The sequence below is a fragment of the Amphiprion ocellaris genome, chromosome 2 (genome assembly GCF_022539595.1).
Source record: "Amphiprion ocellaris isolate individual 3 ecotype Okinawa chromosome 2, ASM2253959v1, whole genome shotgun sequence".
Classification (NCBI taxonomy): Eukaryota; Metazoa; Chordata; class Actinopteri; family Pomacentridae; genus Amphiprion; species Amphiprion ocellaris.
In genome coordinates, this window is record NC_072767.1 from 3,376,412 (window position 1) to 3,394,139 (window position 17,728).

Sequence of the window (17,728 nt, forward strand, 5' to 3'; positions counted from 1 at the left end):
TTTTGCTGTTTTTTTTTTCTAATTTATATTAATTTTTAGCTAGCACAGCACTTCAGAGGTAAATTATTACACTCCCATTGAAATAAAACATGGCAAAAATGCAAAGCACACCACTTAAGTCTTGTTTTTTGATCTTTAAAACATCAAAATTTGGAAAAGTTTAAGCCCTAACAGAACAAATGTATTAATTGTGATAATAGTCCAAAATATGTATAATAAAAAGAGTCATTTTCAAAAATCAATGCTCTTAACCCTCCTGTTGTCTTCATTTATGGGCACCAAAAGATATTGTTTGTCTGAAAAAAATCCAAAAATTCAGCAAAAATAATCCCAAAATTTCTGAAAATTTGCAAAACCTTCAGGAAGAAAATTCCAGTAATTCCTTCAGTTTCCCTTAAAAGTTTTATTTCAAAAAAATCCCCCAAATTTGGCAAGTAAATTCTTGTAAATATTTTCAAAAAATGAGTAAAAATCTTCCAAAAAATCCTAAAAATATCAGAAGTGATTACATATGTATCAGTAAAACTTCTAATATTTTCTTTAAGAACATTCATATAAAAATCAACCAAAATCCAGCGAAATGCAGTGATCTATCTATCTATCTATCTATCTATCTATCTATCTATCTATCTATCTATCTAGACCCGCAGGACGACACGAGGGTTAAATGAACCACTTGCTCCAAAAATTCTTCCATTTCTTTCACCACGCAGAGCCAGCGCGACTTCAGCGATGATCAATTTGACAACATTACGGTTAAAGACGGATCAGCTCTTCACTGCTAACAGGTGGAGAACAGCCACACTGACAGATGGCTTGGAGGAAATATCTACCCTCCAGCTCGGCGCTCGGTCTTCTTTCTGCAAAGCAACTGCTGCCAGCTGATTATAGAAGAAGCAGCGAGTCATGGGTATTTAGGAGAGTGTGTGTGCACGCTGAGGAGTTATTTATTGGAGTTTCTCAAGACACGGGAGCCCACCGAGACAACAGCGCCGTAAATCACTGGAGGCCACTGAGGGGAAGAGATAACTCACTGTGCAGAAGGAACAGGTACAGGTCACGTTTCAGGGGAGACTTTTATGCACTCTCCCATGTTTTAGCAATATTTTCTGTCATGTACATGTAGTTGTTCACTACAGGTGATAACTCAGTTCTATAGCTTGCTGCTCTTACGCAAAAAAACAAGAGAAAGAAGCAGTTACTGAAGGCAAAACAGAGGCTTTTTACTGATGCTCGAGCAGACTGCAATCAAGTTCGACTGTCCTTGCAGTCAGCAAGGCTTCTCAAAATTAACAAAACTGGTTCTTATCATTTTTGTGCTGGTAATTTTCCTTTGGTGTGGGCTAAAATCTCTTTAACGCAAACCCTAAAAATTTCTCTACAGTACAAAAAGCTTGGAAGATGTCGCCAGATCTTGAGACAGACTGATTAATACACCATCTTTACCCTGTAAAACCCACTGTTCCAAAAACACATCAATTTTATTTTTTTCTAATTATTCTATCTATCTATACATATGTATGTATATAAAATTGATAATTAATCAAACATATTTTTAATATAATGGTCACATTTAATCTGTGGAGGCAAAAAAATTATAGTAAATGAGATTTTATATGCGTCCAGACTTTATATACACCCCTTGTATACATATTATTTTTGTTTTGCTCGTTTTTTTTTTTTTTAATATATTTGGGTTTTATAGATTGTGTTTGTGTGTGTGTGTATATATATACATGTGTGTGTGTGTGTGTGTGTATATATATACATGTGTGTGTGTGTATATATATATATACATATGTGTGTGTGTGTGTGTATATATATATATGTGTGTGTGTGTATATACATAATTTTTTGCTATTTTTTTCTGTATTTGGGTTTTACAGGGTTAATAGTTTACAATCAGCAGAGGCTCTTAAAAGCAGGTTAGCTTTTAAAATCGTGCTAAAATCCTTAACTTCTAGTTTAAAAATCCTATCAAAGTTCTCTTATTGACCCTCAAAGGTAAACAGTTTCTACCTTTCAGGCTTCCTTTGATCAAACAGGTGATGCATGTTTCTCATTTTTCATATACCTGACTCCTCACTGCCAATCAGATCTCAAAATTCGAGCTATACCTTCGATAATGCACACACATCATCGAAACTATTGTGCAACCCGACCCGAGGCTCTGCCCTGGGTCAGAGCCAAGTATGATGGGATGAAAGAAGAGTTCCTCTGAAGTCAGAACAAGCCACAGCTTGCAGCGTTTCTGCTCAAACGCTCACATATGTTGAGAAGCACACGCAGGGGCATGTCCTGTTTTTATGAGGTCTAATCATAGCTCTCTGGGTTTGCTGATGAGTCTTAATTTTGGGTGGCAGCGGCGATTAGATGTCTGCTGATATCAGGTTGGCTCACAGCCTGGAACCCATCCTGCGGTTGCAGCTAATGAAAAGACCGTTTGATGTGTTTGACACAGAAGGGGAACCAACCACTTCCAAATCTTCCAAAACCGCAGCCAAGAAAGTCCCGTAACGCAGCGCAGAAGTGAAACACGTATGCACAAAACACACGAACACTCCGCTCAGCTGCTCTAAGACAAATATTATAAGCTGGATTTAATGGGGTGCTGATAGGCTCTAGATATCATCTGTCTGAGCTCTTATCTTGCAGTTCGTGTAGCAAACAAACAAACGGTTCCAGCAAAGGCCTCTGTAATTAGCAGAGCATTACTCATCTCAGCAGCTTAACCCAATTCAACCAGGGGATGTGGTTTTCCAGGAGTCACTGAAGTTCTCTACATGAAACTCACAGTCAAAGGCCGTCTGTAGCCGCTAATGAGAAGATAAGCGGCATAATTCACGTCAGCTGGTTGTGTTTGTGTACGTCCCGACTAAAGACTCCGGTTGACTGAGGCACCGAGGGGTCATCTGAACATGCAAACCGGATGGCAGATACGTTGCCAGATGTCTGGAGGAGTAGAGCAGATGGAAAAGTGCAACAAAAACACAATACAGAGCTGCAAAAGACTTTTTTTTTTTTTTTTTTTTGAGGACATGTCAGGACCTGAACAGGCAGCGGTGTGTCATCTGTCAGTTTTTCTGCTTAGTATGCAGGACGAAGAGAAACTGGCCAATCAGAGGTAAATGAGAATGACATCACTGGAGACAGCGATGAAACAGAGAACATGCAGAGGAGCGTGGAGCAGAGACTGGGAAGACTGCAATCCAGTGACTCACTCTGCTGAAGAGTTTTGGTCCTGCTTTACATGGAAGCGTTAGTCAGACTGAACATCTTTGGCGCTTTACATGATGACAGAATCCTGTGTGACTCAGGTGGTGCAGCTGGTTTTGGATTTGTGTCGGTCCAATGCACAGATAAAATCAAGATGAAACTTCGCAGGCCAAACAATAACCGTTTCCTCTCCCAATCAACCAAATTGTGACTGGATGATTCAGGCCTCTAAAAACGCTAAAAGGTCGATATTACGTAACTTTACGGTAACTTCTTGGCAGATCTGTTAGCGCCGGGCATGAAATTACAGTCAGAGGATCCTTCTCGGAGCTCCTCTCCCATGAAACTCGCTAACAATGACCTGCATTGTGGCTGCGAGCGGAGAAAGAGGGATGGAATTAAGAAAACACAGGGAGGTGAAGAGGCTGGTGGATTCCTGGGTTGAGAAACGTTTTCAGTTGTCTGTGTGTTTATCGTTGCCGCTCCATCTACGAAACAGGTTGTGGGAGCTGAAACTGATGCTTCTGTTAGACCTGAACTCAAGAAGTAAAAGGTCCTGCGACAGCGTTTTCATGTTTCTACTCTGGGACAAAAACGTGGTGCAAATCAGACTTTTTTTAACATGTGACAGGAGATGAAAAGGGGATTAATTAGGCCTGGGACTTTAATGCATTTAATAGCACCTTTCTTAGTTCCCTCATTTCTGGCACACTGGTAACACTGACACCCTCCAGCCCAGTAGGTGGCGCTAATGAACCGAAAGTCTGCTTTCCAGCTGTGAAGAAGATCCACATGCACTGAGTGAAATAGAGCACAAGAAAGTTTGGTGACAGTGAAGAAGACAAGACGCATTGAGCTCGTTGGGAGGAAAGTTTTCTTTTAAAAATCTTCCCGATGGCAGCTTGGATAAAAGCTGGATGTGTGCAAATTGTTCAACAAAGAGTTTTCTGATCACCTAAATGCTAAACATGTTGCTGTTAGCAGCAGAGCTAAAGCTACATGTCCACAAGAAAAAATGTATCCATTTTCTATTTTATTTTGAAAACTGTTTAGCAAAAAGTATTTCTGAAAGCATTTGAGGCGAGAAATAAGCTGCTGAATCTGTCCTGGTTTCAGTTCAACAACAACTAGTTTAGACGTTTCACGAAAGTTTTGTGGATTTTGGTAAAAGCTTGGTTCGATTTAACTGTGTTCTAATTGAAGAAATAAAAAGCATGTCATTTGCAATAAAAAAAAAATCTTTAACCCTCCTGTTGTCCTCATTTACGGGCAACAAAAAATATTGTTTCCTTGTCTGAAAAAAATCCAAAGGACTTCAGCAAAAAAATTTCCCAAATTTCTTAAAATTTGCAAAACCTTCAGGAACAAAATTCCAACAATTCCTTAAAAGTTTACCTTAAAAGTTTGATTTAAAAAAAAAAAAAAAAAAAAAAAAAAAAAAATTTGGCAAGAAAATTCTTTTTCATTTTCAAAAGAGTAAAAATCTTCCAAAAAATATCTAAAGTGATTACATATATATCAGTAAAACTTCTAATATTTTCTTTAAGAACATTCACAAAAAAATCACAATTTTGTGAATGTTCTTAAGAAACATTTTTAACATTTCTTTTTTTCCACCAAAAAAATATTGAAAGATTTCCCAAAAATGTTGAAAATGTGGACATCAGAAGTTTCACTGTGGTAACAGATTTTTTCCCCACATTTTCAAACTTTAAAACGGGTCAATTTTGACCCGCAGGACGACACGAGGGTTAAATAGTTCACCTGCATTAATGTTAATGGTTCAAAGAATGTCACATAGACAATGAATGGGATACTAAAAATTGCTACGACAGTCCTGGTACCAGTAAACGGTGTAGCCATCCCATAATAGACCACTTTTCAAGACAATGAAAGTGCTTTAGTTACAAAAAGCCTTAAAAAGTTGAATATAATCACTGTAACTGCACTCTGAGTTTGCAGTAATCTGTGAATGTAGCAGACAGATGAAAAATGCAGATAAATAGAAATGAAACATTTTTGTTGTTTAAGTTCACATATTTGTCTATTCATTGATTCAGTCATCAACCAAAATTTATCTGAATTGAAAAACTTTGTTTATTGTGTCAAATATTGCCGTTTGACAAAAATGTGATTAATTAATTACAAAGCCTCTAATAATTTGGATCAATTAGTTTTTAATTGCGTCCCACCACTAGTATCAATATTATAGATTTTTGGTGTGATGATACGAATTTGCAAACCAAAAGGAACAAAAAATGTCATAATAAATAAAACACCCAAATGCTGATATAAAATCCCATATATCTGGCATTTCAGTGCTTCTGCTGTTCCTCTACTTTAGGAGGACGAGCACCTGAGTCAGTTCCAGGGAAGAACGAGAGATCCGAGGATCATAAAGGTTCAGAACAAAAGAAACAAGATAACGAAACTGTGAATCAGGGATGCAGAGAGACGGGAAAGCCCCCTGTTATTCTTTATCCTGTGAGTAATGCTCCTTGTGTTACCTCGTCCTCATGTTCCTCCGCCCGGATCACAGCTTTAACTCTCTGAACCCCAACACACACCCACTGGTTGGAAAAACAAGCTTTTTGTTCTTAAATAGCTAAATAACATCATTTATCAAATCAAGAAACTGTAAAAACAGAACAATTCAACATATTCTATGATTATTGAACCGATCATGTCAAATTTTCTGTCAAATCTGAGCCTAAAATCGGGATATTTCATCAATATCATTTATTCTACAGGTCTCATTTAAAATTTTGCCAAAAATAAACAGTTTGCGGGAACAAGATATTATTTAAAAAAAAAAAAAAAAAAAAAAAAAAAAAAAGGAAAATTCAGCGCTCAAAGGAGGAAATGTGGAGCCATTTCTGGTTCAGCTGACTCAACAGTTACTTATATAGATGTTCAGGAAGTACTAGGCTGAACTGCAGGCTGTGTTTACACAGAGCAAGTATGAAAATGAATAAAATAATGTATGTAGTACAGTATCCATAACAAGTAGAGCATCCATTTTACCCCAGTATCAATAACATAGATACATAGATTGTTTTTTCTTCAAGTAAAGTGAATAAACAAGAAAATGTAACTTTTATTTTTATTCCTTGTTAGGTATGCATTATGATTTATATAACTCTGTTGTCCTGCATGAACAATTTTTGAGTTTTCTCCACATCTAGTCCTGGTTGTGCTGTTTCCATAGAGGTGCAGGACTTTATATTGCAGTGAAAAATTAGTCCACAGTGAGTCAAAATGTGTCCAGAGCACAGAAACGCCCAGAAACAGCTTGGGTTTACCTTTTTTGAAGCTAATATATTTGATCGAGGTAAGTATTAGGGGCTATAGCAATGGCTTTTTTGCAAGTTGAACCTTTTCTCCAAATATATTTGTCTATATTTGCAAATTTTGTGTTTAGTTTTCCTGTATTTTGTCTACATCTGACCATAATCATCACCACAGCTTCCTCACCTCAATGGTCTTCCTCTTGATCTTCTTCTGGTGCTCCAGACGTTCCTTTTCCTTCTCCACAGCTCTGGTGGACTCTCTCAGCCTCTCCAGGTCCTCCTGGTAGGTCTTCCTCTGCCTGTCCAACTCCTCCCTCTCCTTCGCCAGATGTTCCTGCATGAAAGAAAACCAGCAATGTTGCAAAGTCTCAGTTTGATGAGCAAATTTGGCACAGAGCGATGGATTGTTGCTTCTTGAAAGTAGATTAAATCCAGGCTCTAGCGCTGGAATCTGGCCTGCAGCCTTCAGGTATCTCAGAGCTTCACCTCCAGCCGTCGGCACTCCTCCTCTCTTTGCCTCAGCCGGGCCTCGGTAGCTTCCACCTGCTGCCGGTGTCTCTCCCTCTCCTTCTCCCAGCGCTGCTGCTCCTGCCGGTGCTGAGACTGCAGCTTGTGGAAGCTGGCCAGCTCTTCTCTCTGCAGGGCCAGGTTTCGCTGCTTCTCCTGCTCCAGGAGGACGTTTCCTCTGTGGCGGCCGGGAAGAGAGGCCCGTTCTGTCAGGGAGGCCCTCTGGAGCTCGATGTGGCTGTCCTGCTGGGATATGATGGCCTGGAGGTGGACAAGGAGAAAATTAACGGAAATGTTGGGAACACATCAACATCTTTGAGTTCATTTCAGCACTGAGTTGATGCTAATGGAAGTTTATTTACACAAATTCCTAATAAATGAAGGAAATAACTCTCTGAACTCCAAGCAGTTTTTTGCTCCAGTCACATTTTTAATCACTATGAGCTCATTTTTTAACTGCAATGTAAAATCCTGCACCTCTTCTGTGCAGTATGACATTTATAATGCCTTGTATCATAAAAAAGAAAAAAAAGACTCATTTCTTTAATTATTTATCTTATAAAAATTGAGAAACTTAGAATCAACATTAACATTTGTCCAGGTGCTAGAAATAGAAATACTGGCAAAAAAAGGGTGTTCTCTGTAAACACATCTTGCATTTAAGCTGAAGTTTTTATGAATTTTTGTCACGTGACTGTTGGTTGCAGCCAGGTCAATAATGGCTTCATGGCTGCACTGAGGAACGTGGAATTTTTGGATTTGAACAAAATCTGTTTACTGCAAACATTTTATTTTTGGTGCATTTTTAAATGAGACATATTTAACCCTCCTGTTGTCCTCATTTATGGGCACCAAAAAAATATTGTTCCCTTGTCTGAAAAAAATCCAAAAACTCAGCAAAAAAAATAAAAAATTCCCCAAATTTCTGAACATTTGCAAAACCTTCAGGAAGAAAATTCCAATAATTCCTTAAAAGTTTCCCTTAGAAGTTTTTTTTTTTTTTTTTTAAATCCCCCAAAAATGGCAAGAAAATTATTCTAAATATTTCAAAAAATGAGTAAAAATCTTCCAAAAAATCCTAAAAATATTGAAAGTGATTACATATATATCAGTAAGACTTTGAATATTTTCAGAAAATTTGATTTTAATTGAATGTTCTTATGAAACATTTTTAACATTTCTTTTTTTCTACCAAAAATGTTCAAAGATTTCCCAAAAGTGTTGAAAATGTGGACATCAGAAGTTTCACTGTGAAAATAGATTTTTTTCCCCACATTTTCAAACTTTAAAACGGGTCAATTTTGAGCAGCAGGACGACACAAGGGTTAATAAAGTGATTCTGATCAAATATCACAGTTTTAAGCTTAGGTTTGTTCCTGATGATACCGAAAGTCAAACACGAGCAGTTGAAGAGCTGTTAGAAAGTTTAAACCTGGTGTTTTTTTCTGTTGTTACAGCTCTGATTAATATTAATTTTCTGTAATCATAATGTTAGTTAGATGATATTTTTGCAAAGAGAACCTGTCTTTCTAGTCAGCCAGGAGGTTTTGGGTTTCAAATGGTTAAACACATGTTTAATAAGATATTTGATATCAAGTAGATAATATGCAGTTTGATGATCATTGGAAAGTTGAAAATCCTATTATTCTTTCTGTTTTTACAGTATTAGGCTCTGCTGAATACAGATAAATATACATACACTACCGTTAAAAGTTTGGGGTCACTTAGAAAAGCAGTTTTTTTAAATGAAGATAACATTAAGATTCAGAGGGTTGATATGCAGACGTACTGAATAAACCATGTATTTCATTTACATTTAACTCTTTCACTACATTTGGGAACATTTTCAGACACATTAGCTGAGACACTCTTACCTGCAGACTGTAGAGCCTTTGGGAGAGCATCAGCACTCTGTCAAAGAACTGGAACATCCAAGAAAAGACAAGGTTATCATAATCAAACACCCACCGGCATCACAACAAAACAACATTCCACCTTATGCACCTTTTCAGCTCAGCAGGCATCGCTATGAATATCAAATCCAGCAGTGTTGTGCAGCACAAGGTGACAGATAAGAGAGGCTTACCTCGGCCTCGGGGAAGGAGTTGGACCAGATGCGATTCCATCTGGCAGGAGAGCAGCAGCTCTCATCAACCTGAGCATCGACGTCAGACACACAGCGAGTCAAACGGTATATTCAATACAGCACAGGAAAACACAGCACACAATTTCTGTCCACACTAAACACTAAAATACATAGTAGAGGCAGTGGTGGCAAATAATTATTAGTATTCTAAAGTCCAAGCATTATATAAAAACCTGTTTTCTACAGTTAAGCGGCAAAAAACATGAAATATCGATCAAATACTAGTCAGTCCATCTTCGGTTTCATTCAACGAAATACAGGATAATTGTAAAAAAGTCTGTACGAATGTAATTTAATGTACTTAACCCTCCTGTTATCCTCATTCATGGGCACCAAAAAATATATATTATATTAAAATATTGTTTCCTTATCTGAAAACAATCCAAAAATTCAATAAAAAAATTCCTCAAATTTCTGAAAATTTGCAAAACCTTTAGGAAGAAAATTCCAATCCTTAAAAGTTTCCCTTAAAATTTTTATTTAAAAAAAATCCGTCAAATTTGGCAAGAAAATTCTTGTAAATATTTTCAAAAAATGAGTACAAATATTCCAAAAAATCCTAAAATATCTAAAGTGATTACATATATATCAGTAAAACTTCTAATATTCTCTTTAAGAACATTCACAAAAAATCTACCAAAATCCAGCGAATTTTGCTGGATTTTGGTTGATTTTTTTTGTGAATGTTCTTAAGAAACATTTTTAATATTTCTTTTTTTCCCACCAAAAAATGTTCAAAGATTTCCCAAAAATGCTGAAAATGTGGACATCAGAAGCTTCACTGTGAATATATATTTTTTTTGCCCCACATTTTCAAACTTTAAAACGGGTCAATTTTGACCTGCAGGACGACACGAGGTTTAAAACAGAAGCTTTGACAGAATGAAACCAATATATTGTATTATTTAGCCTAAAAACCAAACTCCTGCACACTGTTTAACCCTGGTAAGGTCCTCCCTTTGCCATACATCTTTTGTCCTCTGTGGTCAAAAATGACCCCGTTTAGTTTGACTGTTAGTTAAATCATATCGTATAAATTGCCAATCAAATCTGTGGTACACCTTTAGTCATACCTCAGTCCAACCCATTACCACTAATTTTTCCCTTCATTTTGGAAATCAGGGCTGAATAGATCACGTTTACATAAAAGTATATGACGGCAAGAGATTTTATTTGTTGTCAGAATGACCCCAGGACAACTTGCAAAAACCCATTATTACTCCGCCAAGGAACGCGACGATTTTGGATTTACACTAGTATGTTACTAAGTTGTGTGTTTTTTCTCTCTTTACATTTTATTTTTATTCTTATATAACTTGCTCTACATTTCTAGACTCTGGAACGCACTCCCACTTGAACTTCACGTTGTCACTGACCTGCTGCTTTTTAAGTCCAGACTGAAAACCCACCTATTCAGACGTGCCTTCGAATCCTAGGACTGGTTTTATTTTCATGTCATCCCAAAATGCCTCACTGAAATGGTACCGATTCATCTGTGCTGCATTTTGGTTTTATAGGTTCTATGGGTTCTATGGTTTTATAGTAATCCAAATTGTATTTTTTTGTTTTATCATACTGTTGGAAAGCACTTTGGTCTTCTTTTATGCTGTTGTAAAGTGCTCTACAAATAAAATTTGATTGATATTTATCCTTATTTATTTATGTTACTTATCTCTAATTTCTTGTTTTTTATTCAATTTCTTATGCTATTGTTGCACTGTCTGCTCTATGTGCCTTTTTAATTGCCCCCTGGGGACAAATACAGTTTTCTGAATCTGAATTGACACAAGTCTTGTTTGTCTGTCTGTGCGCAACATCACTCAAAAACAGACTCACGGATTTGGATGAAATTTTCCTTGAAGGTCAGAAACGACACAAGGACCAAGTGATTAGATTCTGGCAGTGATTCAGCTTTTAGTCTGGATCCACAGATTTGTTAAAGATTTCTGTATCATTTCCAGATAGCGGCACGGCTAAAGATTTCATCCATCAGAATGAAACAACTGAGCAGCCTTGGCGGATTACTGCGCTCTCTGAGTGATTTTCGAGTTATCTATGTTTTGTTGCTGGTCTTTCATTGGACAAAGGTTTTGTAAAAAGAGATCTTCAATACTGAGTGGCTGCAACTCTGCAATTATTTAACTTTAACCACACATGAATTACGAAACATCATTCCACCCAATGACAACTTCCAATAACACACAGAAACTAAAGAATCAGAAATAAATCCCAAAAGAATGTTTCATAAAAGTCAAATCCTTGGATCAAGAATCAAACACACGTTTCCAAAACATGCCTATGTTCATGTAGAAATTCCACAAAACACATAAATCTGATGGCAGAAGAAAGACAAACATTAATAATAAAGCATCTTAGTAAGAAATTTACTCGAGACCTTGGATGTATATTACAAGTACAGTCAGCTTCCAGAATCTATGCATATAGAAATAAACACATTAAACAGGTCACGCTGGTAAATGAACCTGGTTATGTGTGTTTGGACAGACAGATTTGATGTTATCTGCGTATTTTGTTGAATTTGTCTTTGCAATATCGGTTTATCTACTTACAAAATGTTTTTTTTTGTTCTTGAGACTGCGGTTTTCATCCTATGGCTTTTTAAGCACTCATATTGTAGGATTTCAGCTATTTTGGTTCAGAAATTCTTGATAAATGTATGTGTTTTGTTGTGAATAAATGTGTTTTTGCAAGTCTGACAGACTGTTATTGAAACTTAGGGACACACTCATTCCTTTGCCGTTACATTTAGTCTGATTAATCTCAAGGACCGGGATTTACTGGAACTAAATTAATGTTGAGAGAATGATGTTTATCGAGGCTTTATCTATTTATACACAAATGAGGTAACCTGCGAGGAGAGCAGCGTACAGTAAACATCAGGACGTGGAAACTTTCCAGGCGACTTGGTCTGGATATTACTATTTACAGGAAATAGCACGGAGACTGTGTGTGTGTGTGTGTGCGTGCGTGCGTGCGTGCGTGCGTGCGTGCGTGCGTGCGTGCGTGCGTGCGTGCGTGCGTGCGTGTGTGTGTGTGTTCCCACCGTCTGCTCCAGGGCGTGGCTGCCACAGAGGTCTTTGAGCTGAGGGTCCGAGCTGGCTCTTTGGCTTCTGTCTCTGTTTCTGGACTCGCCACAAAAGTTCTTCTTCACGCTGCCATCTGGCACAGACGCACCGACACCGATGCACAAAGACACACACACACACCGACAATTAAAACAAACTCACTGGAATTCACAGAAACACTTATAATCTGCACACAAATATACACACACATATATACACACATGTAAACCTGCTTTAACAGCTGCCTAAATGTACGTTTTGGGAATGAATCCATCAAAGCCTTTGGAAAAAACGTTCAATTTATTCATTATTTGTGGTTTATAAATGGCATAAAAGCCACTGCAATGCAATACAGGTGAGAATCCGTTAGATGGTGGACTTCCTCAGTGTGCTGGACTCACTCTTACTGAGGATGGCGGGGCTGCTGTCGTAGCCCCCGAAGGTGTCTGCTCTCCTGGGCAGAACCCCGGAGCCTCCGCCTTCCTCCATCCGGGAGGGCGGCGCCTCGTCCCTCACTCCAGACTGCAGCAGGTTCTGGAGGTTCTCCACTGAAGTCAAACAGACAGCAAGTTGTGAAGAAGGTGACAGGACTGCCTACTGATGTATAACAAAGCTGCTGGGAACACCACACACTACAAAAACTCAAAATCTTACCAAGTCTATTTGTCCTAACACCCAGTCAAAAATACAATGTGAAATGTGCAATATACACCACCGCCTTATTCACTCTGCTATTTAAATTCACCCTGTTATTTATACTGTACATTTGTAAATAGACTGTTTTGCACTATCTTTAAGATTCTTTGCACTGAAAAGGAGAAGCTCTCCAATCTCGTTATACACTGTATAATGACAATAAAGCATATTCTATTCTATTCTTATTTTTAGTCAGATTGTCTCATCCCACTTGATTTAAATTCACTTAACAAGTGACATTTCAGCAGATGGAGGGACTTGTTTTAAGACAACGCATCTTAAATATCTTGTTAAGTCAAACAATCTTGAAATGATCTTGTTCTGAGTTGAATTTTACAAGAAAACTCAAAATAAGTTTAACCCTCGTGTTGTCCTGCAGGTCAAATTGACCCGTATTAAAGTTTGAAAATGTGGGGAAAAAAAAAAAATTTCACAGTGAAACTTCTGACGTCCACATTTTCAACATTTTTGGGAAATCTTTGAACATTTTTTGGCGGAAAAAAGAAATGTTAAAAATGTTTCTTAAGAACATTCACACAAAAAACCTACCAAAATCCAGCGAAATTCGCTGGATTTTGGTTGATTTTTTTTTTTGAATGTTCTTAAAGAAAATATTAGAAGCTTTACTGATATATATGGAATCACTTTAGATATTTTTTAGGATTTTTTGGAAGATTTTTAGTCATTTTTTGAAAATATTTACAAGAATTTTCTTGCCAAATTTGGGGGATTTTTTTAAAAATAAAACTTTTAAGGGAAAGTTTTAAGGAATTATTGGAATTTTCTTCCTGAAGGTTTTGCAAATTTTCAGAAATTTGGGGGATTTTTTTGGTGAATTTTTGGATTTTTTTTCAGACAAGTAAACAACATGTTTTGGTGCCCATAAATGAAGAAAGCAGGACAGTTAATACATCTCAAATTAGGAGGTTACATGAAAACGAAATCTATTTTTGAACGAAAAACTGCTATTTTTTAGCATGTCTGGCTCATTTTAAGACACCTAAGCTTGACAATCCTGGTAAAATAGAGCTTAAAATAAGTTTTCCCAGCTAATTTTAAGATCTCAATATTCTAAATATCATATCTTATTTCAAGAAATCTTACCAAGACACTTTTCACTTGTTCTATTGGCAGAAGTAAAAGTTCTTTGAAATAAGTTTTTTTTTTCTTGTTTTGAGAGGGGCATTTTTTCCAGTGCATTGTCAAAAAGTTGACAAATCTGTGTGTACATATTGCGTAACGCCACAGTGCCGTGTCTATACACTGACAGCAGATGTGTCTATTGTGCAGCATCGTCCTACCCTCGGTGATGGCTCCTTTGAGCAGCGTCTCCCCCTGGTGGAGGTCCGAGGCATCTCCTCGAAGCAGCAGCCTGGACCTGGAAGCTGCGTCCTCCAGGCCTGCGACAGACTCGGCCATGTCCGCAAACAGCTGCAGCTTCTCGGTTAGAGCCTGAACGATCACCACGTCCTTCTGGCAAAGTCGCTCTGCAAAAGAAAACATTAAACAGCACCAAAGGAATCAAAATGATCATGTGTCAAAAGCTTCCTTCTGTGGCATAAATGTGGCAGCTTTTATTTTGAAAGGACACTAAAACACAGAAATATTCTGAGGTATTTTTCACAACTTTGGCTGCATGTCTGAAGAGTTTTGATAAACAAAAAAGAGACTTAAACCAAATTTTAAGATTAATAGGATACATGAGTGCCTCCTTGTGGCCGTGCGATTTTTCTTGAAGATTTCTTTGCATCTATCACTAGAAGTGTAGTTACCTTGAAATTCTTTCAGCCTGGAAGCTCGTGCCTCTTCTTCCTCGCTGAACAGCCTCTCCTCAGTGTGAGGACAACTAACAAAGGTAGAGGATAGAAGTTAAGGCAGGTGAAGAGGTGGAATCTTAACTGTGCAGAGACAAACTTTGTATTAAGGATTGTATTTATGTCAGAAGAATTTTACTATGTTGGAAATCAACAAACCCTCCTGAAGCGCCTCTGTGGCTGAGTGACTTGGTGCATTTTGTAAAGTTAGAAAAGATAAAACACTCAGAGGGTCAAAAGACAGATTTTAGTCTATCTGGGATCCGATCTTGACACATTTAATCCTCCTGCTGTCTTCATTTACTGGCACCAAAAAATATTGTGTCCTTGTCTGAAGAAAATCCAAAAATTCAGCAAAAAAATTCCCCACATTTCTGAAAATTTGCAAAACCTTCAGGAAGGAAAGTCCATTAATTCCTTAAAAGTTTCCCTTAAAGGTTTGATTTTAAAAAATCCCCCAAATTTGGCAAGAAAATTCTTGTAAATATTTTCAAAAAATGAGTAAAAATCTTCCAAAAAATCCGAAAAATATCTAAAGTGATTCCATATATATATCAGTAAAACTTTTAATATTTTCTTTAAGAAAATTCACATAAAAATCAACCAAAATCCAGTGAAATTCGCTGGATTTTGGTTGATTTTTTTGTGAATGTTCTTAAGAAACATTTTTAACATTTCTGTTTTTCCACCAAAAAATGTTCAAAGATTTCCCAAAAATACTGAAAATGTGGACATCGGAAGTTTCACTGTGAAAATTAATTTTTTTCCCCACATTTTCAAATGGGTCAATTCTGACCCGCAGGACGACACGAGGGTTAAGCAAACTCAGAACCTTACCTGACACTATTTGAGCTTTTCAACCATTTAATTTACTCTCGAGAATCATGACTGCGAGCATCTAAAGTTTTCCACTTGCTCTAATTATTTCTACTTTATACCTCCTCTTTTTCATTTATTTATTTATTTTATATCCTTTCCTTCTCTGCTTAAATATGGCTTTTCATATCCACTTACCTTGTCTACCTTTGTTTTTTTCTCGTGACAGAGCTAATATAATTCTGACTGTATTGTGCTTTGAACCTTATGTTCGGGGAGGGAGGGAGGGTTGTGTTGATTGTTTAATTTTTGTATATACATATATATAAAAATGGAAATATAAAGTTTGACACATGTAAAGTATTGCTGCACGTCACTGTTTCCAAATGAAAAATGCATGACAAAAAAAGATTGCATTCACGTCAATGCAATGTTTAAATCTTGTCAGAATTTTCCACTAACTTAGAGCAGTTTCATGATTTTGGAAGAGCCTGAGGAGTGAAGAAATACCTCTCGACAGCTTGCCGAATGTGCGTCATCCACGTGTTCCTCTCCTCCTTGGAGGTGGTGTGGATCTCGTACATCTCCGGCTCATTGGAGGAAGCACAGATGAGAAACATGGCTCGTTCCTCGTGGGCCACCTCCCTGACAATGAGCTTCTGGAGAGAGATCACCGACGGCTTGTTATCCTGGATGGATAAAAAGAAAAAGAAAGAAAGGAGGAGGAAAAAGACAAGAGGCCGTATTGATTTCTGTTATAAGGAATAAAGCTTCACAGGCATAAGTCTGCTCCTGTTCATATTTTACTGCACATTATTCCTCTTTAACCCTCGTGTCGTCCTGCAGGTCAAATTGACCCATTTTAAAGTTTGAAAATGTGGAAAAAATATATTTTCACAGTGAAACTTCCGATGTACACATTTTCAACATTTTTGGGAAATTGTTGAACATTTTTTGGTGGGAAAAAAAAAGCTTGCTGAGAACATTCACATAAAAATCAACCAAAATCCAGCGAATTTCACTGGATTTTGGTTGATTTTTATGTGAATATTCTCAAAGTAATTATTACAAGTTTTACTGATATATATGGAATCACTTTAGCTATTTTTAGGAATTTTTGGGGGAAGATTTGTACTCATTTTTTGAAAATATTTACAAGAATTTTCTTGCCAAATTTCAGGAGTTTTTTAAAATAAAACTTTTAAGGAATTATTGGAATTTTCTTCCTGAAGGTTTTGCAAATTTAAGAAATTTGAGGAATTTTTTTGCTGAATTTTTGGATTTTTTTCAGACAAGGAAACAATATTTTTTGATGCCTGTAAATGAGAACAACAGGAGGTTTAAGAAACATTTTTAACATTTCTTTTCTCCACCAAAAAATGCTCAACAATTTCCCAAAAACGTTGAAAATGTGGACATCAGAAGTTTCACTGTGAATTTTTATTTTTTTTCGCCACATTTTCAAACTTTAAACCGGGTCAATTTTGACCCACAGGACAACACGAGGGTTAAGTAAGATAAATCACTCACCACTGTAGCAAATACATATCTCTGATCCTTCTCTTGTAGCAACAGCAGCACATCTGACAGAAGCACCGCAAGAATATCTGGGAGGAGAAAAATCAAACCTTTAGAATGACACACATTCCTGCATTCTTAATCCACGCACTTTTGAGATTATTCTGTATTTATTTTATAGTAACTAAATAGCTTCTGGCTAAAGATGTTGATATACTTTTGATTATTTATTCAAAAAGTGTATTTTTATTTCTTTTCTGTTGCTGTGTTGACCTATACAGTTAAACAATCTAAATTAATATTACTTAAAATAAAGTTTAGTGCAGAATTCATAGTTTTTTTCTCACTCAGTCCATTTTTCTTAATGACATTTACAGCTTTTCACAAATCATGCATGAAAAATCCCATTTTTTACTGTTTAATTTTCCTTTATAACGTCCCAAATAACATGTAAAACATTAGTTAGTTCATGTTCATCTTCTATTTTAACCAGCACAGCTTTTCTATTGTTTACAGCAGGAGAAACAACCAGTCCACGGTCTAAACAGTCGTCTAAACTAGCCGTCAGTGAACTAAAACCAGGACAGATTCAGCTGCTGCACAGATTATTTCTCACCTTAAATACTTTCAGAAATACTT

The 17,728-nt window shown here is 36.9% G+C and overlaps 1 protein-coding gene across 2 annotated transcripts in view; it reads right to left on the reverse strand.

Moving 5' to 3' along the window:
- arhgef18b (rho/rac guanine nucleotide exchange factor (GEF) 18b) overlaps window positions 1-17,728 on the reverse strand; it is an 80,436-nt gene that overhangs the window by 17,142 nt on the left and 45,566 nt on the right. For both annotated transcript variants that reach the window (XM_055017508.1, XM_055017506.1), the window contains 10 exons: window positions 17,102-17,178; window positions 16,082-16,260; window positions 14,714-14,787; window positions 14,243-14,428; window positions 12,647-12,793; window positions 12,224-12,339; window positions 9,100-9,168; window positions 8,888-8,935; window positions 6,993-7,274; window positions 6,691-6,840 (listed from right to left, as the gene is read on the reverse strand). In XM_055017508.1, coding sequence (XP_054873483.1) covers window positions 6,691-6,840; window positions 6,993-7,274; window positions 8,888-8,935; window positions 9,100-9,168; window positions 12,224-12,339; window positions 12,647-12,793; window positions 14,243-14,428; window positions 14,714-14,787; window positions 16,082-16,260; window positions 17,102-17,178 — 1,328 coding nt within the window. The remainder of the gene's footprint in view (window positions 1-6,690; window positions 6,841-6,992; window positions 7,275-8,887; window positions 8,936-9,099; window positions 9,169-12,223; window positions 12,340-12,646; window positions 12,794-14,242; window positions 14,429-14,713; window positions 14,788-16,081; window positions 16,261-17,101; window positions 17,179-17,728) is intronic.